The sequence below is a fragment of the Penicillium pulvis genome, assembly GCF_028828015.1.
Source record: "Penicillium pulvis strain IBT 33274 chromosome Unknown contig_12_segment0_segment0, whole genome shotgun sequence".
Classification (NCBI taxonomy): Eukaryota; Fungi; Ascomycota; class Eurotiomycetes; order Eurotiales; family Aspergillaceae; genus Penicillium; species Penicillium pulvis.
In genome coordinates this window covers 377,725-397,737 of record NW_026643072.1, presented here as the reverse complement: position 1 = coordinate 397,737, position 20,013 = coordinate 377,725, and the positions used below count along the sequence as shown (strand labels likewise).

The 20,013-nt window shown below is 50.6% G+C and overlaps 9 protein-coding genes across 9 annotated transcripts; 5 read left to right on the top strand and 4 right to left on the bottom strand.

The window, feature by feature from the left end:
• Window positions 1–3: 3 nt before the first annotated feature.
• N7503_001376 (pentatricopeptide repeat protein) lies at window positions 4–2,433 on the bottom strand (the record flags this gene model as incomplete). The annotated part of the gene is made up of 1 exon (XM_057060923.1): window positions 4–2,433. The coding sequence occupies one exon, from the start codon at window positions 2,431–2,433 to the stop codon at window positions 4–6; it is 2,430 nt and encodes an 809-aa protein (XP_056924885.1).
• Window positions 2,434–2,754: 321 nt separating this feature from the next.
• N7503_001375 (CCDC12/cwf18 family protein) lies at window positions 2,755–3,342 on the top strand (the record flags this gene model as incomplete). Its single annotated transcript, XM_057060922.1, has 1 exon — window positions 2,755–3,342. The coding sequence occupies one exon, from the start codon at window positions 2,755–2,757 to the stop codon at window positions 3,340–3,342; it is 588 nt and encodes a 195-aa protein (XP_056924884.1).
• A 311-nt stretch (window positions 3,343–3,653) lies between these two features.
• Window positions 3,654–4,738, bottom strand: N7503_001374 (zinc finger CCHC-type containing 10; the record flags this gene model as incomplete). The annotated part of the gene is made up of 2 exons (XM_057060921.1): window positions 3,654–4,375; window positions 4,464–4,738. 2 exons carry the CDS (start codon window positions 4,736–4,738, stop codon window positions 3,712–3,714), a joined length of 939 nt encoding a protein of 312 aa, XP_056924883.1. The 3' UTR covers window positions 3,654–3,711.
• An 829-nt stretch (window positions 4,739–5,567) lies between these two features.
• N7503_001373 (putative R3H domain protein) lies at window positions 5,568–8,068 on the top strand (the record flags this gene model as incomplete). The annotated part of the gene is made up of 3 exons (XM_057060920.1): window positions 5,568–6,364; window positions 6,426–6,566; window positions 6,625–8,068. The coding sequence occupies 3 exons, from the start codon at window positions 5,568–5,570 to the stop codon at window positions 8,066–8,068; spliced, it is 2,382 nt and encodes a 793-aa protein (XP_056924882.1).
• A 1,268-nt stretch (window positions 8,069–9,336) lies between these two features.
• Window positions 9,337–12,267, top strand: N7503_001372 (IQ calmodulin-binding motif domain protein; the record flags this gene model as incomplete). Its single annotated transcript, XM_057060919.1, has 1 exon — window positions 9,337–12,267. One exon carries the CDS (start codon window positions 9,337–9,339, stop codon window positions 12,265–12,267), a length of 2,931 nt encoding a protein of 976 aa, XP_056924881.1.
• An 801-nt stretch (window positions 12,268–13,068) lies between these two features.
• cia1 (iron-sulfur cluster assembly protein CIA1) lies at window positions 13,069–14,361 on the top strand (the record flags this gene model as incomplete). Its single annotated transcript, XM_057060918.1, has 1 exon — window positions 13,069–14,361. The coding sequence occupies one exon, from the start codon at window positions 13,069–13,071 to the stop codon at window positions 14,359–14,361; it is 1,293 nt and encodes a 430-aa protein (XP_056924880.1).
• Window positions 14,362–14,540: 179 nt separating this feature from the next.
• On the bottom strand, window positions 14,541–16,779 carry kexA (serine-type carboxypeptidase kexA). Its single transcript, XM_057060917.1, has 3 exons — window positions 16,537–16,779; window positions 16,112–16,472; window positions 14,541–16,043 (listed from the first exon to the last, which is right to left on the bottom strand). The coding sequence occupies exons 1-3, from the start codon at window positions 16,704–16,706 to the stop codon at window positions 14,688–14,690; spliced, it is 1,887 nt and encodes a 628-aa protein (XP_056924879.1). The 5' UTR covers window positions 16,707–16,779; the 3' UTR covers window positions 14,541–14,687.
• A 514-nt stretch (window positions 16,780–17,293) lies between these two features.
• N7503_001369 (SAM-dependent methyltransferase) lies at window positions 17,294–18,185 on the bottom strand (the record flags this gene model as incomplete). Its single annotated transcript, XM_057060916.1, has 5 exons — window positions 17,294–17,350; window positions 17,401–17,519; window positions 17,576–17,686; window positions 17,734–17,751; window positions 17,864–18,185. The coding sequence occupies 5 exons, from the start codon at window positions 18,183–18,185 to the stop codon at window positions 17,294–17,296; spliced, it is 627 nt and encodes a 208-aa protein (XP_056924878.1).
• A 375-nt stretch (window positions 18,186–18,560) lies between these two features.
• Window positions 18,561–19,506, top strand: N7503_001368 (endosulfine family protein). The gene is made up of 3 exons (XM_057060915.1): window positions 18,561–18,745; window positions 18,806–18,889; window positions 19,026–19,506. Exons 1-3 carry the CDS (start codon window positions 18,710–18,712, stop codon window positions 19,401–19,403), a joined length of 498 nt encoding a protein of 165 aa, XP_056924877.1. The 5' UTR covers window positions 18,561–18,709; the 3' UTR covers window positions 19,404–19,506.
• The last annotated feature ends 507 nt before the right edge of the window (window positions 19,507–20,013 follow it).

Here is a 20,013-nt window from a genome sequence, read left to right as displayed (position 1 = left end):
GTCTCACAGCTGGGGCTTCATCTTAGATCCCAGCTTTTCTAATCCGCTGTCAATCAGCTGGTCGCGCTCCTCTTGCTTTCTACCTGTAGACTCGGGCTCCGGGGTATCAAGCGCCAGGCTCGTCTCGGTAGCTTTGCGGTCCAGCTCATCAATAGCGACCCAAAGCCGCTCTGGATCACGGAGATAGCGCAAGCTTTTCATCGTGTAGGAATCAATGGAGAAACCTTGCTGCTCCATCGACTTGATAGCAGCAGCCGTCTCGGGGATGTTCTGCGCGTTGGCATAGCCATTGATGATGATATTCCATGTCACGTCGCTGTATTGAACATTGTGCTTGTCCATCATCTCCCGGATCTTTTCCGAGGCGTGGATCTGCCTGTGGAAAATGAAGGAGCCAAGTAGCAGGGTCCAAGTGCGCACAGAGGGCTTCACTGGGACAATGGTTTTGTCAATTTGATCAAGTTGCGGGCTTGCTGGATGGAGCATGTCCTCAACAAGCTGAACACAAGATCGCAAGCCACGCGGACTGTTACGGAAAGCGATTAGAAATTCATTGTAGGTATGATCGGTCTCCACCATGGGAGCGATAGAAGGATGTCCCTGAGCGACGAGCTCACGGAATCGACCGTAGATCCGTTGGACGTTCGCGAGACGATTTTGACAGCGGAAATAGGTTGCCAACATGATGTATAGGGGGATTGGAGAAGGAGGCGCATTAGCACCGTCACTTCGAGGGATGTAGCGAGGGGGGATGATGGAGAGTTCTTTGAGGGGTGTGATGTCATAAATGTGGTTGTACATGTCAAGCATTGAGTAGAAGATGCCCGAGGGGTCAGCATCTGCATCCATATGTTTGACAGTGAAGATGTAATGAGAGTGGAAGATTTTGCTGGCGATCCATGGATTCTTGCGCAGCTCTTCCTGCGCCTCAACCTCGCGGATGAGAGAGTCGACTTTACCGCGGTCTCCACGGGCGACTGCATCTTTGAGCAAAGTCAGATAACTGTAGGAGTCAAGGTCATGGCCGTGGTTCTGCATGAACTGCAGGATATCAGATCCCAGCTCGCCATTGGTCTTAAAGGCATTGGCAAGCACAACGTTGAGCATATCTCGGTCTGGTGTAATGCCCATCTCCAAAAGCTGCGGAAGGATCTTAAAATTGCGCTCGCCTGTTTCTTCTTCAACAGTGTCCAAGGTCAAAAGCTTGCAGCAATGCCGGTGAACACCCTGAGAGTCCATAGAGAAATCATCATCCTTGAGTTTCGGGATCATTGCGAGAGCCTCCAGTGCTCGGTCCACATCCTTGAATTCGGTAAAACGCCACACAAAGCACAATGCTGTTTCACCTCTAAGAAAGAGAGATCTTTCTTGGGCAATTTTCAGAGCCAAAGAAACAGCCTTGTGCCCTGCGCGTCGTACATATAGCCGAGAACCCTTCTGCGGTAATGAAAGTATAGGCCATCGGGTTGGATGTAGGCATGATTCAATCACGGATTGATAGGTGCAGATACCACTCCGCCAATCCTTCAACCAGTCTTCATAATAGAAAGTATCCAAGTACATCAGACAATCAGCAACCATGCTAAAGTCCGGCTTCACCTGACCTTCTGTTGTCACAATGAGAAATTCCAAAAGCAGTTTGGGATCATTCTGCAAGAGCCAAAAGGCAAGGCGTTGCCAAGCTTGTGCTTTAGCATTCTGGTCCATGGCTTGCCATTCTTCTCGAAAGCTTCCCAGGCAATCAGTCTGGACCTTGGCCAGCAGTGCCATCCCTTCTTCCTTCAGTGCTAGTATAGAGCTTTTGTTCTGTACTTCGCGCCCGTAGTGCTTGGCTTTGTAGATCTCTGAGTATCCGTCCTTCCATTGCTGGAAACCCAGGTGTCGAGAATAGAGAGAGTTGCCACGAAGCACCACCGCTAGCCGCAACGTCTTCTGATCAATAAATCTATCCTGACCCTTGTTTTCGATTTCGGCGTTCAACCAGCGAGATACGCGATCACTAAGGCTGGGACTCAGGTTATGAGCTTGAAGCACAGAGCGGATTTTCGTCTTGGACAGTGGACGCGTGACGAGGCCCCGGCGGTGGAGCTGTTTCATTTCTTCATTTGCGAGGCTTTGTGTATTTTCCGGTGGGTTGTTCAACTGTTCCTGGGGCTCTGTCTGTCCTGACTTCCCCGTCAAAGCTTGGCTGGTCTTCGAGTGTGAAGTTTCAGGCGATACATGGCTGGCATTTGGTTGTGAGGCGTCCGAGACTGGAACATTTAGTCCTTCAGCGACTTCTTCTCTCATCAACGGGGTATCAGTCGACACATAGCGAGCTCCACGTGCAACAATCGGTGTCTTTGACCTCCGATATACGCCGGGAGTTCTACATGATGCCGACAACAGCCCGTTGAGCCGAGCAAGACCGGTTGAGTGCGGACGCAATGACATTCAGGGGTTTGCGATCGGCGACATTAGGGTATTAGGCATGAAATGAGGAGAGCGAGGGCGTAAATGTGGTGTAGAATGGCGGATAAAGTTGAAGTTGAGAAGCGCGCGATCCAAAAGACTGAGAGACCGCCCGATTTTGCTGTGGCTAGTGTGTGGCGCATCGTTAATCGTTATCGCAACATCATCAATCGCTACTCAACTTTTTCAAGCAGTGGAGGACTCTAGGGCTTCATTTGACGTCGCTTTTTCGGTTCCTCTCTCAATACGATAATTCCAACAGTCTCCATCTTTTTCTCATTTATTGCGCTTCGCTGCCACACAATGTCGTCAAACCACGCCTCTCTGGATGCAGCATCCAGCGACCGCAAAGCCCGCCTCGCCAAGCTCGCGGCGCTGAAGCGCAAACAACCCGAGCCCGATACTCAGGAGTCCGGCACAGGCAATGACGAACCAAGTGAAACTATCTCAGAAGTGACAACCAAATTCCTCTCCGGTCGCAACTATGACGCCGAGACCCGCGGGCCAAAACTAGGCTTTGAGCAAGGCCCCCAAGAGGGCCAAGTGACCGTGGAAACGCAGGCAGCCCAGATCGCAGAGGCTATCAAGGAAGAATCCCAGAAGGAGGAAGATGGCGACCAACCCGTTGATCTATTCAAGCTGCAACCGAAAAAACCCAACTGGGACTTGCGACGGGATTTGGATGAGAAGCTCAAGACTCTCAATGTGAGAACGGAGAACGCAATTGCTCGCCTCGTTCGACAGCGGATAGAGACTGCACAGCGGGCTGCAAAGGAGCGAGGGGCTGTTTCCAATGGAGATGACCAAGGGGAGGAAGTGGGCATCGAGGGCCAGATGCTGGTGGAGGGGATCCATGTCCGTGAACGGGAGGAAGAGGAGGACGAGGATTGATTTCAATTGATACCCTATACTGCTCAATTACGCGCATGGACTCGCATTTACCCTGCTCTTCTTGTACTTGTTTTATCTCTTTTTTCCCTTTTCTTTTATGTCTATCTGCATGTGGGCTTGATTTCATTGTTTCTTGTGGGGCGTCTAACCAGGGCCAAGAACACCTGACAGACTCAGTATGGGGGCGTTGGAAAGGGTCTGCACATTGGGATGAATGGATATGGTAATAATACAAAGTTGTTCCATTTGGAACGCGAAAGTCGGCAATGTGTGTTCATCAAGAACCGCAAGTTGCATCAATGAAAAAAACCCTCCAAATTTGTCCAAACAACGAATAACAAAACTAAGACGCTTCCTTGGTAATTCCTTTTAATTCATGGCCTTGGTCAAAGCAAGGCGTTTGCTGTATGGACTCATACTGCGTTCTCGGGGTGGCCCTGGTTTGGCCCGGGGTTCCTGTCTTGATCGTCCTGGTTGAGGATGCGCTTGAGGATTTTCTCGATCTCGGTACGACCGTTGTCCAGAGCGATCGTGGCCAGTTCTGGGAGTCATGGACCGTCTCTCCTTTGCGACTTGAGCATGGTCTACACTTGGGCTGCGACGGTGGTCTTGCAGTCGGAGATCTCTGTGTCTTCCACGTTCGTTGGGGCTGCTTTCGCGGCGTCGTCGCCGGATATTTCTATCTTCAGCCCAGTCTCGAGATCTAGATCTGGGTCGCATTCCCGAGTAGGATGATCCAGAATAGCTCTCGCCAGAGTCGCTTAGTCTTCTCTTGCGCGACTTGTCGGCATGTGGTGATACTGATTGGGTTGCGCGGTCCTTCGCAGGTGGCCTTGGCTTATTTCGGCGATCAGGCGACGCTGAAGCGGAACGGGTTGTGGAAATCGTTGAGACCGAATTTGTAGAATGAGATGAAAGCGACCGTGCTCGCTTCGGTGAGTGTGGATGACGGTCTGTATTCTCAATATCAATGTCTCGTTTGCGGCCACGCTCCTCCTCTCGCTTGGCCAGTATTTCGTCCGCGATGCCATTACTAATACTCTGTAAGCCTCTCGACCTCGATTTGAATATCAGTCCCAAAAGCCCAAATGGGCCCCGGGAATTGTAATCAGACTACTCACGTTTGAAGTAGGACATTCGGATTCTCCGTTGAGAGTTTGGGCATTAATCGTGGGTTTTGCAGTTGTTGAGTCCGCGATGGTCGTGCAGTATATGGGCGCTCTTGCGCCGTCGCCTTGCATTCATAGCTATAGTGTCGTGCGCCAGAGTCAGTATTTAACCATTCGAGGGTAGACGTCACGGGGAACATATCTCGTTTTAGACATTTTTGGCATAAGGTATTGGCCGAAGCTTTACTGGGGCCTCGCAGGCTGGGAGCATTCCGGTAACGATTCATGGAGTTTGAAGGTCGCACAAAGCAAGATGGCAAACGAGGTGAAAGAGTGAAGTTCGATCAATATCAAAGAATTTCAAGCCCAAGTGTCTTTGGTCCACAGCGCATCCACAGTCACCGCGGCTGTTGAAGGAAAATGTAGGCGCGCGGTAGAAGCGGTCGGGCGCGGCAATTAAATCGCCCACTGAAACTCTTCGGGCGTCGAAGATTCGGAATTTCAATCTCCCAACGTTCCTTCTCTTATTCTCCCTCACTCGGAGTCTTATCGAGTATTGCACTTGGTGTAGTGCATTCCGGTATTTGAGTGTTGTTAGTCATCTCCACCCCTGGCGAGAACGCTTCTCCCGTCTCAATTCGAGGTCTATCGTCCTGACCATGATCCAGATCTGACATCGTGTAAGACCCGCTTATCATGTCAACTTCCTGCTGGACACATTCTCTGCAGGCATGAAATAGCCCTTGAATAAATTTTAACATAGGTTCTTCTCGCAGCTTTTCCATATGGCGAAGGCCCTGTACCTGAGATATGTCTTTCATTTTGGGCTTGTGTGAAACGGGATTATCCAGTCACCTCATTTCGATTCAATCGCCAGTTTCTACGGGTCAAAATACCAAAGCCTGTTAATTAAAGCTTTGCATTGGCTTGATTTTTCCTTGAAAATCTTTGAAGAAGACAAAACCCCGTCTCAATACCCATCCCGCGGGCTGCATTCTGAATATGGCATCAACAAGTACATCGCAGGGGGACAGCCATTTCTCCTTCGCAAAGGTTTGCCATCCCCTGAATATATCTTAGGCTTCAAGGCTAATTTCCCGCCATCAGATCGCTGCCATGCCTGCACCCACTGAACCCCAACCATCCTCGATATCCGACGTCAGTGACAATGCTCAGCCGGAACACACATCGAATTACCCGGAACCACTTGATGCTGGTTCCTCACTACCCAGCTCGCAACAATTCATTAAAATTAACTCGGAGAGCTCCCCAGTGGACCATGTTGTCCATGGCCTACAGAGGGCTGTGCAGGACATTGATATTAACCTGCGAAAAGACCAGGAAGGGTCATCATCCTCAGTAGAAGACCAAGAAAGCGGCCTTCCTAAACGAGACAACTTTTTCGACGATGATCGCACCCATCTCTCTACTTCCTCTACCAAAATGAACAACTTCGACTCCAAGAGCCTAGCCTCAGTGACCACGTTTGCAATGGATGAAAAAGACTCTGTTCGACCTGATGACAGTGCCAGCGTCCAGGCTATTGATGAGGAGGAATCTCTGTCAGGACTTGCATCAGGGGCACCAAACTCAGTCACAGGCTCTGAGGCTGGTGGCCGCGGATACCGTGATCAGTTCCGAGATGGCAGTGGCCAACGAGCCCGTGGCATTCTCACTGTGCCTAACCTTTACAATGGTGGGATTCAGCGGGCTGTTGGTACCATTCCTTCAGACTCCGTATCCAACAATTTCGTGGTCCCTGCCAACCCTGGCTGTTTGCCGGATGACCAAGCCTTACATGGATTTCCTCTCGAGCCCGATGAGAAGCTGTTAGAAGCGATGAAATCCCCTAAGGATCGTCTCCTGATTCTTCAGTTGGAGGACAGGATAAGGTGTTTTATCCAAGACGATAGGTATTTTGATCACCACCGGGCCCTGGATATGAATGACACCCTTGACTAATCTTCTCTCCAGTGAGCAATCACTAGAACTGCCACCATCTAATGCATTTGGACGGCTTCTTGCACATAAGCTGGGGGATTATTACCATCTTACGCACTTTGTGGATAACAATGTGACATCAGTCCGGCTTCATCGGACACCTTTTTGCCGACTGTAAGCAAACCCGGATTTGTCAAAAAATGGGATTATGCCAGAAGCTAACTTCCAGTAGCCCCACGCCTTTATCTGAGATACATGCTGCCAACAATGCTACACCCCCTCCAACCCTTCCGGCTATGAAAATCATGCGTCGAGCAGACTTAGAACGGCCTTCTGTTGAGGGCAGTGTAGCAGCCAGTTCATCTGCCCCGTCAAAAGCCCCATCTGAAGCTGGCGATGGGCAAGATTCAGGATCCTCCGGAGGATCCCCGGCCAAGGATCGCCTCGCGCTGACAAGAGAGGAACGCGAAGCCAAATATAATCAGGCTCGTGAGCGAATTTTCCGGGATTTCCCTGACAGTGCCAAATCGGACCCGGCTAGTGGCGATTCAAACCCCAACATGTCTCGCTCTAGCTCAACAACTGGACGTAAAAAGAACAGCAGACAGCGGACGCCTCACGATGACGGATTCGAGGCCCGTTCTCAATTCAATGCCTACTATCCAGGTGTACCCTACAGCAATGGCTCGGCCCAATACGGCGGTGGAAGTATCAACGATGCATCTTACAATAACCAGGTACCTTACCTGGTGGGACCGGGTGTGCAGCCACCAACTAATGGCTTTGTGCCTTCTGGTGGGAATGGCACGGTGTATCCTGGAAATATGGGCACTGGAACCATGGGTGGGAACATGGGTGGGAACAATGTGCCACAGTATCCAGTGGGGATTTCACCGCAAATGGCTTCTAATGGCTCGTGGCAGGGAGCAAACATGCCGCAGCAATCTCCATACCCTGGATACGCATCGATGAATCAGTCTGGCATAATGAGCCAACAATCATCCACCAAATCGTCGCCGGCCATGGGTAGCTTTGCCGTCCCTCAGTCTGCTCCATACCAACAACCCCCAGTCTGGAATGGCCAGTCTTATCAAGGGAATTACCAGCAAGTTCCCCACCAACAAGCTCCCCATCAGCGGACCCAAGCTCCTGTTCACTGGCCCAACTACCCCCCTACTCAGTCGATGACCCCCAATATGGCATCCTATCCTTATGCCCAATATCCTGGGCAGCATCTGAATTCTTCTATGCAGAACCCCAATGGTTCTTCGATGCCGGGAAATATGCCAAGATCTCACTTCAATCCTCAGACGCGTTCGTTTGTCCCCGGAGGTGCACCGGTACCCCGTCATCCAATGCCACCATATCCTAACATGGGCCCCGGAGCCCAAGGCCAGTGGAATGGATACCCTGATCCCGCCTTCAACCGCAATATTGACCACGGCAACCAAGGCCGTCCCTCCACCATCTCCCGCGATTCGATCGCAAAATGGGGTACCCCTTCTCACCTTCCCCCTAAACCTCCACCATCTGAGGTCCCCTCTGAGTTCGATTTGAAGCATCGAGCCGGGCCCACCGTCATGTCCACATCCCCATCCTACCCTAGCGGAATAGTCGGGGCCAAAAACGGCCCTTTCGTGGTCTCCGGAGGCAACTCCATCCCGAAGACGCACTAGGCTTGCCCGATAGCTCCCTCCCACTTCTATTTTTGCGGGCATTGTGCCAGTCTGTGATTTCGGCCGTGAAGACTGATTATGGTTCGTGGTAGTTGTCTGGAAAAGGTCCTTACGATGATATGGTCGCCAGTATTGTACAGTCAATAAACTGCATAGCGATCTGGGTGCCCGGGGGTGCAGCTTGTCTGTTAGCTATGAATTTACATATCCAATTCCTAGTTCTCAGGTTTCGAAACTTGGTATGCACTTTTTCATACATCAATTAATTCGACAACTCCTGTAGTATAAGAGTGCTGGACTCTGGAACTAACTTGGTACATCCATGTATATGCACCAATATAATTTTGAAAATTGAGGTGTACGTTAGGAGATGGCTTGTAGGTATGCATGCCTAGTGGGTTCAGGTATTTAGCTCCATATAGGTAGGTGGTACAAAGTATGTCCCTAATTTACTGCAGTCACGTTAATAATCAGACGTGTGGATCTCAAGACGCATGGTCCAGCTAACTTTAGAAGTATATTATGCCCCCCTGGATTCGGTCTCTGCAAAATCAAGGATTTTGTATATCCACAGAAAGACTAAGGTGGTTGACTCTCAAGAGCAACTTATACATCCGAAGGGTATAAACATAAAGTTAGGGCTTCCTCGTATTCGAGCCGGCCCTCATATGCTTCCGAATGTCTGAGACAATAAATTCCACATGCATAGATATACTCGGCTCTGCATGATGAATGACTTTGATCTCGAACACAAAATATGAATAGCTGACCGGAAACAGTGAAGCTCTGAAGTCATCGCCATAAGAAGGGGAAAAGAATCCAAGCGCGTCCACGAGGTCGCTTATCTAATCTACGTTGACGTCTTTCTGCTTGCGGCCATGGGATTCCATTAGCAATAGCATTTCCAGTTTCGTGTAGAGATCAAATTGTTTTCACCTTGATTGACTTTTCTACACTCCTTTTCCGTCTCCAGAATGAATTAATCCTTCTTTCCTAATCTCTGAAACAAAGCACGGATCTCTCCGCAAACCCCAACCCCGGCTGCCCTGGCACAAGCACACTCCCCGGGGTTCCTCTTAAGGCCTTCATACTGCTTATATCCTCTACCGAAGCTCAAGCTCGTCCGAGGATACTACAGTTACTGTGTTCGTATGAAATTATCTCAAGAACAGCGCCCACAGGCCCGTCTAATCGCTTATCAGTAGCCTGCCCCGCCGCCTTTCAACTGTACCCCCTGCACCGTGTACACCGCGTCCCTCGGGTCGACGATGATGCGCCGTAACTCCGACATCGAGATCCAGCTTCCTGATTCAGGCCCAACGCCGCTCTCCCCCGACTCCTTACCCGAGACCGACGTGGAAATGCTGTCCGAGGAGCCGGTGCCTCCGCTGACCCTCCCAGCACACATCGCCGCGCGATTCTACCGCCGAAGCAGCAAAGTGCGGCGCTCCTCGACCGCTTCCTCGCGACGAAGCTCTATATCATCTCTTCATTCACATCACTCTAACGCATCCTCCACTGGCGCGCCAAGCGCGGACCACATAGCTCAACACCTCCGGCGCACATCTATCCTTGAAACCCGTAAAGCGCGACTGGCTGACCGGGCGCTGCACGCTGACAAGGTTAGGCTGCGCGCTGCCCTGGCAAAAGCTGCGACAAGGAATTTGCAGATTGAAGAGCGAGCTTTGGCTGCTCAGCAGGCTCGAGAGCGCCTGTTAGCAGACATTACGGCCAAGTGCGAGGATCAAGTCAAGCGGGCCAAGAAGAAAGCCGAGGATCAGCGGGAGAAGAAAGCCGCCGATTACGCACGCCAGAGGCTGGAGATGGCTGAGAAGTTCGCAGAAGCTGAAAAGCGGCGAGCCCTTTATCAGCAAACGCATCGGCGCCAACGCACTAGCAGCCTGCCAGCTGCTGAAGAGAAGAAGATGGCCCGAGCGGTCACGAAGTCGCTCACTCGGGATGCGGCTGCTCGAAAGATCCAACGAGTATGGAGAACTCACCATGCGAAGCAGGTCATGCAAGAGTTCCGTACTCTGAATTTGTCTGTGGATCGGATTCGTGAAATGACCTTCGAGGACGTTGGGCGTTTCGTCTCAAATCGGGAGGTGCTCGATACCATGACCAAAGTGCTGAAACTCTGCTGTTTGAATGACATGGAAGGCGGGGCGATGGGGGAACGAGGCGCTGTGCGCACATTCCTCAGCAGCTATCTCATCGTCACCCATCCCGATGAGGTCTTAAGCGGAGATGGCGAGCAGGAGCAAGATCTAATCTCGAAGGCTCGTGATCTACTCGTGGCCTTTGATCAGGTTGCGGGATTGCTCTCTTCTGGCTGCTGCTCACCCACCGTGATTACTGCGGACCTGCAGATTTTGTGCGAATCCCACAATGTGTTCTTCTCAGCCTTCCATGCGTGGAAGTCTCATGACTCTACTGTACTGATTGAGATCATGCTTGCCCAATTTGTCGAACTGGAAATGATCTGGCAGACGGTCAAAGGTGATACAGCTGGCGGCGTTGCTGAAGACTACCGAGAAGGTATTCGTCAGAACCAGATTCTTCTTCTGGCCCGTCTTAAGCGCCTTGCAGGATCTGACCGCGCTATGCAGATGGTTCGGGATTCACTTAAGAAGGCCAAGCGTGAGAGGAAAAGATCTGCCTCGAAGCAGGCCATTCCTCGATCGGCTGAAGTAGCACCATCGTCGGGGGATGTCTTGACCGAGAGTGTCACGTCCCCTATCAGCGAATCTTTCAACAATGTTGAAGCCGCAGTTCTCCAGGAGCTAGAGAAGCAACGGTCCTCTCCGCATGAACAATTTACCAAGATCCTCACAGCACTCCCAGAGAACCGGGTCTTGGTGCATGAGCTTCTCCTCAATAAGGAATACAAGATCGAAGAATCTACGTATGCCGACCCTCGAAGACGAATTATGGGGCACATGTGTGAGCAGATGAGACGAGATGTTGAGGCTGGACAAGGAATAGCTTGGACAGTCTCCATGGCCACCGTAATTCAAGATCGTCTCCTACGCTCCCTTCGACCGGGCAATTCTCTGTATGTGCTAATCAGCGAAGTTCTGGATCCAAAGCTTGTTGAGAGTCAGTGCAAAGCTGGATCGTTCTCTTATGAGAATTTCTTCGATTTTATGAACAACATCCTACCCCGTCTTTGCGCTCCTTACCGCGACCCCGCGGTTAAGGCATTTGCAGAAGACACTTCAGGAGACGCTATTGATCGATTAGCAAGGCTGATGAGCATCATTGATCTGCTCTCCCTAGACCACACGAATTTCATGATTCAGGTGGCTGCGCCCCAATTGATCCAAGATGCTCCCGGGTATGAGCAACGTACTTTTGAACGGGGAGTCACCGATGGCTCGATTACGTTGGGTAAAGTCCGGCGGTTCTGGCGAACGCATCGCAAGATTATTGTCGATGAAATGAAGAAGCGAGACCCTGAGAACATCCATGGAGAGCCCCTTCCACCAGCCACACGAGTCTATGCCCATGGCCTCACAGACCTGGTGTTTAGCAATGCTACCGTATCGGAGGATCTGATTCCCGAGACCTTGGCGCTGGACCATCAACGACTGGAGCGTCTACACGCCAAGGCCTTCCAGATCGTGGCTACAGCATCCATCCTCCTGACGGCTAAGAATCTACTGAAGCGTGATGCGCGGTCCCAATGGAAGCCCGAGGCCGATCGCATTCTCTCTTTGGACTTCAATGAAATCCGGGCCGACCGCGTACAGTCTATTCTTGAATCAACACATCCCATGCCACCCGCTGCAAGTGCTCAGCTTGCCGCCACAATTAGACGAGTGCTGGCGCCCGTCGCGACCGCAAGCACTGCAGCTGCACCTCAGGCTGCTGTTCATGTTCAATACGATACCTCTTCTGGCCCGGTCCCGGAGCCCTCCGGCAATGGATCCCCCGCACCCAGCTTCACGGACCCGGTTGCTCGGTTGATTCTCTCCCGCCTCCGGAGTCATGTACTCTCTCGATTGAGCGCTTCAAGTGCTTCGGAGCGAGTGCGTGCCACAACAACGGCCAGCCAGAGCCTGGCTGGAGCAGGTATGCCCGAGTTTGTAGGCGAAGTTGGGCAGCTAGTAGAGGAGCTAGAGAAAGTACGCGAGATTGACTGGCTCTGCCACGGATCAGTTTATGAGCGTTTATATGAAGAAGGGGCCTCACAGTAGTGGCATTATTGGAAGGCATAGTTCTATTAATCATGTGTGGTGTTTTCATTTCTGGTTTTTGGATCAACTTCTGTGGACATAGGCAGATTGGCAGGGCTGCCCAGGTGGGCATTATGGACTATATGAGTAGTAATTGAATAGGCAGTTTGAATGACATTGAGCCTACCTCGAAAAGGTTCTTCTCTATGCTGATTCTACTATTACACCAACAACAGCCTTCAACTGCTTATCCTTGCAGGTGTCTTCGATAGACTACCCTAGTATATATTGTCCTTAGAAAAATTACCGGTATGAAAAACCTCGAAAATCCAGTAAACCAGTGTGATCCTGCAAAAAATGATTACATAGAAAGCTCCTACCCTGGTTCGAACAGGGGTTTACAGAAGACATGATATCAAAATCTGTCGGGATGACCACTACCCCATAGGAGCATTTTGACTTACTCTCGGCTTTTCTTTCTCGTCTATAAACCATGAGTCTCATAACGCAATGGCAGTGGATTCATTTAGCTTGGTTACTTGACTTGAGCAGACACCTAACGTTCTGTCGATATTAAACTCTTTTCCAATAGTTAACTTAGATAGATTCCCTTTTAATAAACTATATATTAGCTATTACTCTAGTTAATTACCAACTTTGTATAACTTTAGAATGCGAAGCTGGGCATATACTGTACTCAGAGGGGATATGGCGATAGCTCACTATCTAATCAGCACCCCACGTACCTAGTATCGACCGCAATCCTAAAATTTCCCCTCCACCACCTGCAATCCCAATTCCTGTTTCCGTCCTACAACCAATATGACAGAATCAAAACTCTCCCTACTGTCGGACTTGACACCCCCATCCCTAGAGCGCACGTGGCTTACCGCACCACACCCCACCCTCCCCATCGTCGCGACCTGCAGCTCCGACAAGACAGTGCGGGTATACTCGCTAACGAACTTCAAACTCCTCTCAACCATCACAGGTGGACATAAGCGCAGTGTCCGAACAGCGGCCTGGAAGCCGCACGTGCAAGGCGAAAGCGTCCTAGCTACCGGTAGCTTTGATGCTACGGTTGGTGTCTGGCGACGATGGGATAGCTACGGGCGCGCCGAAGATGGTGCCGGGAAGGACAATGCCAACGTGGACGGAGAAGAAGACGTTGATGGTGCGGATGAGGAGGAAGAGTGGCGCTTTGCTGTGCTACTGGATGGACATGATAGCGAAGTGAAGTCCGTTTCGTGGTCGCCGTCCGGCATGTTGTTAGCGACCTGTGCGCGTGATAAGTCGATCTGGATCTGGGAGGATCTGGATGATGGGGATAACAACTTTGAGACTGTGGCCGTTATGCAGGAGCATGCTGGGGATGTCAAGTGTGTTTCGTGGCATCCTGTTGAAGAATGTCTCGCGAGTGCTGGATACGACGATACAATTCGACTGTGGCGCGAAGATCTGGATGACTGGGGTCAGGTGGCTTGTATTAAGAAGCACGAAGGAACGGTTTGGTTCTTGGACTGGGAGGGCACCGAGACAACTCCAACTGTTGCGGACGGAGCTGATGCCGCGGCGTTACAGAGCCAATGGCGTGAACAGCGTGCACTCTCTGGTCCGAGACTGGTTTCTTGCTCAGATGATCGTACCGTCCGGGTCTGGCGCCGTCTGCCTAAGGAGAGCGCGCAGCTGGGTGCGATGTCTTCGGCTGCTACTGGGATCCCGAGTATTATCCGACCAACCGGCACAGATGAGACATGGGAGGAGGATGCTTTGCTACCACATGCACACGAATTGGCGATCTATGCGGTTGCTTGGAGTCGACGGACTGGTCTTATTGCGTCTGTCGGTGCCGATGGACGAATCATCATCTACCAAGAACGTATTGTTTCTCCCTCCGCTGATGTGGATGCCATGGAGACTGAGCCAGTGGAGAGCAAGGCGTCCCTGCAGACGGAGTGGACACAACTCGCAGTGGTGAACGGTGCCCATGGTATCTACGAGATCAACCACGCTGCTTGGGCAAAACGGGCCGATCGTGGGGCTGTGGAAGAGGAAGAAGTTCTGGTGACAACTGCAGATGATGGCAGCGTCAAGGTATGGACGCTACAGCAGTAATCTACATATCCATAACCCGTGGAGTACATACTTCATCATAGCCACTCGGGCAGAAGTCAAGTGGCTTCACATATAGATGAGGAAAAGGCCTGTGGTCTAGTAATTGGCAGAAATGCAGCTAGAATCAAAAATACTACATGTCCCATTCAAGACAAGATCATATCAATATTGTCATTTGCCTTGTAGTCTATGAGAGATCCAGAAGTATACGCCTTTGTACAGATGCAGCCAATCCACATAGAATGGAAATCGGTTCGGGGATAACGTAGCAAGAACATCAAAATTCAATACACCAACACCAACACCAATGTACGTGCTACTTCTTATCATAAGGGTTCACGATGATCGTTTTCCACGGTAGGCTGCTGAGAGCCACCGTGGGGACTGACATGGTCCTCTTCATCGCTGATATCTCCGACCGCGTATTGATCCCGATCGAGACCAGGTAGATGCAGTTCATCTAGCTCTGCCTCGTCAAAGTCACCGGCCTCGATATCGTTCGTACGCTTGTTCTGGAATCGGTCTAGGACAGATCCAGCCCGCATATCCATATCTTGAGAATGGACCCCACGGTAACCCCGGCTAGTTCGGCGACTGCGCCAGATAAAGAAGCCCCAGACGGTGACACCGATGATGACCACCACCAAGATAGCCTCACCGGACTTGGTGTAGGCGTGCATTTCGGTATCCTTGATCTTTTGCTTTTCTTCCTGTTCGGCAGCAGTGCTGTTAGGGTGACCACCAACCGAAGTCTGGGGCAGTTTCTCGCCGTCAATACGCGAATCAGCCGGCCGCCCACCGATACTAGCAATGTCCACATTCATGAAGCGGTCCAGCATATCGCGAGTCTGGCGAGGTGCGTCGAAGGGAACCATATGGCTGGCATTGTAGAAGAGGACGTATGTCAGGTTGCGGGCATGTTGATAGATGCCAGCCGGTTCACCTTCGAAAGTCCAGTCATGGCGCGGAGCCCACTCGCCTGGCGCGGTCTCGAAGCCAGTGGCACCCTTCCACTTCAGGCCATGGATGTAAGTCTCCGTTCCAATATGGTTACAGATCATGTCCTTGTCACCACTGAATAGAAGCACGTTGACTCCGGATTCAATCAGACCAGGAATCAGCTTGCCAGCTGCCTGGGAGTTGGAGGCATGGAAGGCTTTGCTCACGCCACCGGAGCACTCCTGCCAGCCAGTCATCTTCGCAGGGTTGATATTCAAGGCCTTCATCACGTCTTGGCGCTGCAGGTACGGTGAAATGAAAGTCAGGTCTGGGGGCCAGTTCATGCCACACGCAGGCCAGCTGTCTTTCAAACGGACATCGTACACGTTCATGCACTCGCCATCGAATTGGCCGATTGCGAGCATGCTTTGCAGCACCTGTTCGCACTCAGGAACGTTAACATGATTCATAATCCCTGGCGTTTCCAGCTTGGACAAGCAGACAGCGTTCACGGCTTCGATTTGTTGGTAGAATGATGTTCCCTTCTGGATCAAACCTTCACGCTCGGCAAATTCAAAGTACGAGGGATACTGTTCTGGTGAGATCCAGCCGTTTCCGATCAGCAGGCCCTTGAGTGGCCACTTCCTTTGTCCATTTTCCTCGGCCACCTTGTTGCGATCTTTGATGGCTTTGGCGATGTAGGGGATATGTTGGCCTGCGTAAGATTCGCCAGCAATATAGATCTATTGAGGTCAATTAGCATGAGTTTCCTAAATCCCCAGAAAGAACAGAAAATGCGGGAAACACATACGTCGTCTCTTTCATACTCCGGAAACAATTCAAAAAAGCGGTTCAAGAAGATCATAAAATGGGCCGCCATTTCATCCAGCTCATGAAGATAGCTGTTCGTATTGGCGTAGCTGAAGCCGGTACCGACGGGCTGATCAACAAAGAGCAGGTTGGCGAACTCATCCCACGAGCCCTTGTTATATTCCAACGTGTGATCGTCCTTGAGTCGGTATGGACCAACCTCCATCAAGGCACCGTCCATGGAACTGCATCCTGGTCCACCATTCAGCCAGATAACCGTGCGCTGTCGGTTCGCGATATGCCGATTCTCGTAATGCCAGAAGAATAGGTTGCCGTTGGTCTCCGGGTCGACTTCAATGTGTCTAAATGTCTCCGTAATTAGCCCGCCAATCCACTCTTTCGCAGAATTTTGCTTTCGGAACTTACCCGGCGTGCATCTTCAATAGGGGTCCTTCCGGAGCCCCCGGTAGATCGTGCACATAATAATCCGCTGCTGAGGCCGCGGCCGCCAGTGTCGGACCTAGAACTAAGGAGAGAGTCCATGACAGAATGGCCAGAGCCCCGCTCGAGCGAGGGCGCAAGGGCATCGAGAACATAGTCTCCAGAGCTTGCACCCTACTTGATGATGTTTAAGTTTGTGTATGGTCCAGCGAAGGAAGCGCGCAGTTGTTGGAGGTCCGCGACGGACTAATAATGACGGGATCAAGTGTTCATCGGAATATGGGTACAGGTAAAGGGATGGGACGGAAATGCGCAAAAGAGTTGAGAAGAAAAAGAAGAGAGGAGTATCCGTTGACTCCACTTCGGATCCCCTGAATGTATAAAGATCAATAGAAAGTGGAAAGAGAGCAGAAGAGGAGCAACGGAGCGGAATTGCTGGCGTGGCCTGGACCCGGTCAGGTATTATCTCTGGTACATGTAATGTATGTAAAAAACAGCTTTTAAAGTGGTGTTTTAGATAGATTAGTCATGTCATACATGTATGATACCACACAGCCGCGTTGCCCGATAAGGGACTCTATAAGAGCGGATTCTTTGTATTGAAGCATTTATTTTAAAGGTTAAGGTTCATCATTCTACTCTAGACCCTCTTACGATCTGTATTAAGCTTGGAATGAATCATGGTTCATGGTATTATCATATATTTGACGTCACTTTTTTTTTTCTTTTGGCATTTGGCCTTTCAGAAGAGATCACCGACACCCTTGTCGGCATCATTTTTAATCAGATCCACCATCCCCTGAATTGGTATTAGCCAGGGTCCTTCTCTACTTTTGGGATTTTGCTTACATCGGGCATGATCGGCTCGCCGCTAGCATCTTTCACGTAGCGGAACGGCATTTCAGTCCGCTCATGTTCATTGATCAGAATTTCAGGGTAGTCGACATAGGGGATCTCCTCCAGTGGGACTATTGCAAAGAGGTTAACCGAACAGAAGTTAGAGTCAATAGGAACAAGCACTTACTCTTTTCATGCACCACCATGCGAGTCACTCGTACTGCAGTATCAGTGGTCATCTGCTTGGGTCCCAGACGTCGACCGACGTAGCCCTTTTTGCGCAGCTCAGAAGTGCGGTCTACTTGCTATTAGTATAACAATGCTTCGTAGAAAGAAGAAACATACCTCGTGGTGGATCATCGCCTAACAAAGTTACAATTTAAGTTAGCCTTTTCCTTAGAGAATCCAGGTTTTTGGTTTTTTTTTTTCCAATCGCGGGGGACTTTTAGCGTGAACGGAAAAGAATGATCCATACCGAGAATACCACCGAACAAGAATACGTCAAAGGTCTCTCCATCTTCCGGACTCAATTCCACCTGGGCCGACGGATCCAATAGACAGACCCTGTCCTTGCGGTCAGCAAAGATCTCCTCGACACTGCGCTGCTCCACCTCCAGGCCACGGGTGGCGGCCAGGTCGGCGGGCATCTGCAGCTCGGCGGGCACGGAGCTCAGCAGGAATCGAGCTCCGAGGTCGTGCGATTCGCGAGCGATAGCAGCATATTCCAGTGCAGACCATGGACCCAGTTCAGGATCCAGGTGTTCAACCACAAAGGCTCGGGTCTTCTGATCAGCCATGGCGGGGGTGGGATGAAGGTTAAGGAAAAGAGGGAAAAATTGTAGAGTTTGGTCCCACTCGGGATTGACAATTGGATTATGGGAACTTATGGATGCGGCGATACGACTTTAGGACTTTACGACTTTTACTGGGGACATTGGGCATGAATCTATCTCTGGAACTCGCTTCTTCATACTGATCTCCATGCCTTTCCTTTCTGCGGAAGATGAAGCTCGTCATGGTGATGACGTCGCCGCACACAACCTCCCAGATAGCAAATAAAGCAAAGTAGCATTCTCCTTATCCATGGAATCAGAGAAACAGATGAAGATCAGATGACTGTGCATTATAAAGTTGACCAGTGATATACAAAGGGATGAAGTAACCGAAACCCCCATTTGCTCACAGATTGGGCGCGGATAAAGCGTTATCGATAGAGTAATCAATCCCCGACCTTTCACTTCTTCTTCTTCCATCGCTTTGACTGCAAATCTTGGGCTTTGCAACTTCGCTGCTTTCTATCTCCCCCAGACTCCCATTCATCATGAATCCTCTTAAGCAGAATGATGTCGACGTGAGCGTGAGTCGTTGACCCCTCTTTGGTTTTAGAGTTCCATACCTAACCCCGTCTACTTTCTAGAAATTGAGCCCCGATGAGCAGCGTCTGTATGCCTTGTACGGTAAAAGGCCCAACAAGAAGGACGTACTGCAGAACAAGCTCAAGGTAAGTTGTCGACTTCTCCCATGCGAATCCCCTCGAACCCTTTCACCCCTCTACCCCTCGACTTTTGGGTCTTCAATTCCACCACCTTCTTACATGAAGAACAACCATGATCTGATTATTTTCATCTTTTCATTAGGAGCGCAAATACTTTGACTCGGGTGATTATGCTCTGAGCAAGGCCGGCAAAGCTTCGGACGTCGGCGTCACCAACATCGGCTCCCGCCACCCAGTGCCGGAGAACATTCCACACCTGACAGCCACCTCCCCGGGTGCTAACAACCCCACTGGGACCGGGAATGGCGGCAGCATCAGTTCTCAGGGTCAGCAGATTCCTGGCAGCAGTAGCGGCCACCCTAGCTCGATCGGCTTCCAGAGCCGTAGCCCCATCAAGGAGGGTAGCTTCCTTCACCGTGGTACTAGCATGAGTGAGGGCTCCCTGGAACCGGATGTCCAGGATAAGGAGCCGAGTGTGAGCCCACCACCTGCCCGGGAGGGGGTGCCCATTCGCCGGTGATTGACACGTTCTCTTGATGCATTGCATGGATATCTCATGGGTTTTACTTTTCATTCTCCGGGAGGGATTTGCTTGGATTTCGTTTTCTTTTTCTTTCTCCACCTCTATTGTTCAAAAGCCTGGCGCTATGGGATCTTCTCTGGGGATGTGCACTGCGGGACAGGCCCCAGAAAGAACAGAGAAGGTGTGACCTATACAAAGACAGAAAAAAAAAATAAGCAAAAGGGAAAACACTGCAACTTGGGGGGACTCGATACTTGACTTCGACATGAAGTTGAGTCTTGATACACCTACATAGAACATCAGCGCATCCTTTGTTATCCTTTGGCTTGTTCATATCATTTAGTTACAATCTTCGTCTGCGTGCAACTTCGCGTTTACCTGCACTTGCATTCCATTCTTTCCGTACTCGTTCTCTTCTTATTTGCTTGTCTTATACTTCAAGCTTCCTTCCATGTCTTACCATAGTTTGATCCATTCGAAATACGTACTGACATTCAATCCGGCTTATGAACTTCAATGACGATAATCGTTTTGGATCGATATCATTTCCTATTGATATAATCGGTCTCTAATTTGATCATGCCGCAAGGACAGGAGGTAGCACGAG

What these genes read in the sequence shown, in the direction of transcription:
- kexA (XM_057060917.1), bottom strand. Translation starts at nt 16,706, where the DNA reads ATGTTCTCGATGCCCTTGCGCCCTCGCTCGAGCGGGGCTCTGGCCATT. An exon ending in CTATTGAAGATGCACGCCGG is followed by an intron (nt 16,473 to 16,536) that starts GTAAGTTCCGAA and finishes GGAGACATTTAG; the next exon opens with ACACATTGAAGTCGACCCGG. An exon ending in CGGAGTATGAAAGAGACGAC is followed by an intron (nt 16,044 to 16,111) that starts GTATGTGTTTCC and finishes TGACCTCAATAG; the next exon opens with ATCTATATTGCTGGCGAATC.
- N7503_001368 (XM_057060915.1), top strand. Translation starts at nt 18,710, where the DNA reads ATGAATCCTCTTAAGCAGAATGATGTCGACGTGAGC. An exon ending in AGAATGATGTCGACGTGAGC is followed by an intron (nt 18,746 to 18,805) that starts GTGAGTCGTTGA and finishes TCTACTTTCTAG; the next exon opens with AAATTGAGCCCCGATGAGCA. An exon ending in TACTGCAGAACAAGCTCAAG is followed by an intron (nt 18,890 to 19,025) that starts GTAAGTTGTCGA and finishes TCTTTTCATTAG; the next exon opens with GAGCGCAAATACTTTGACTC.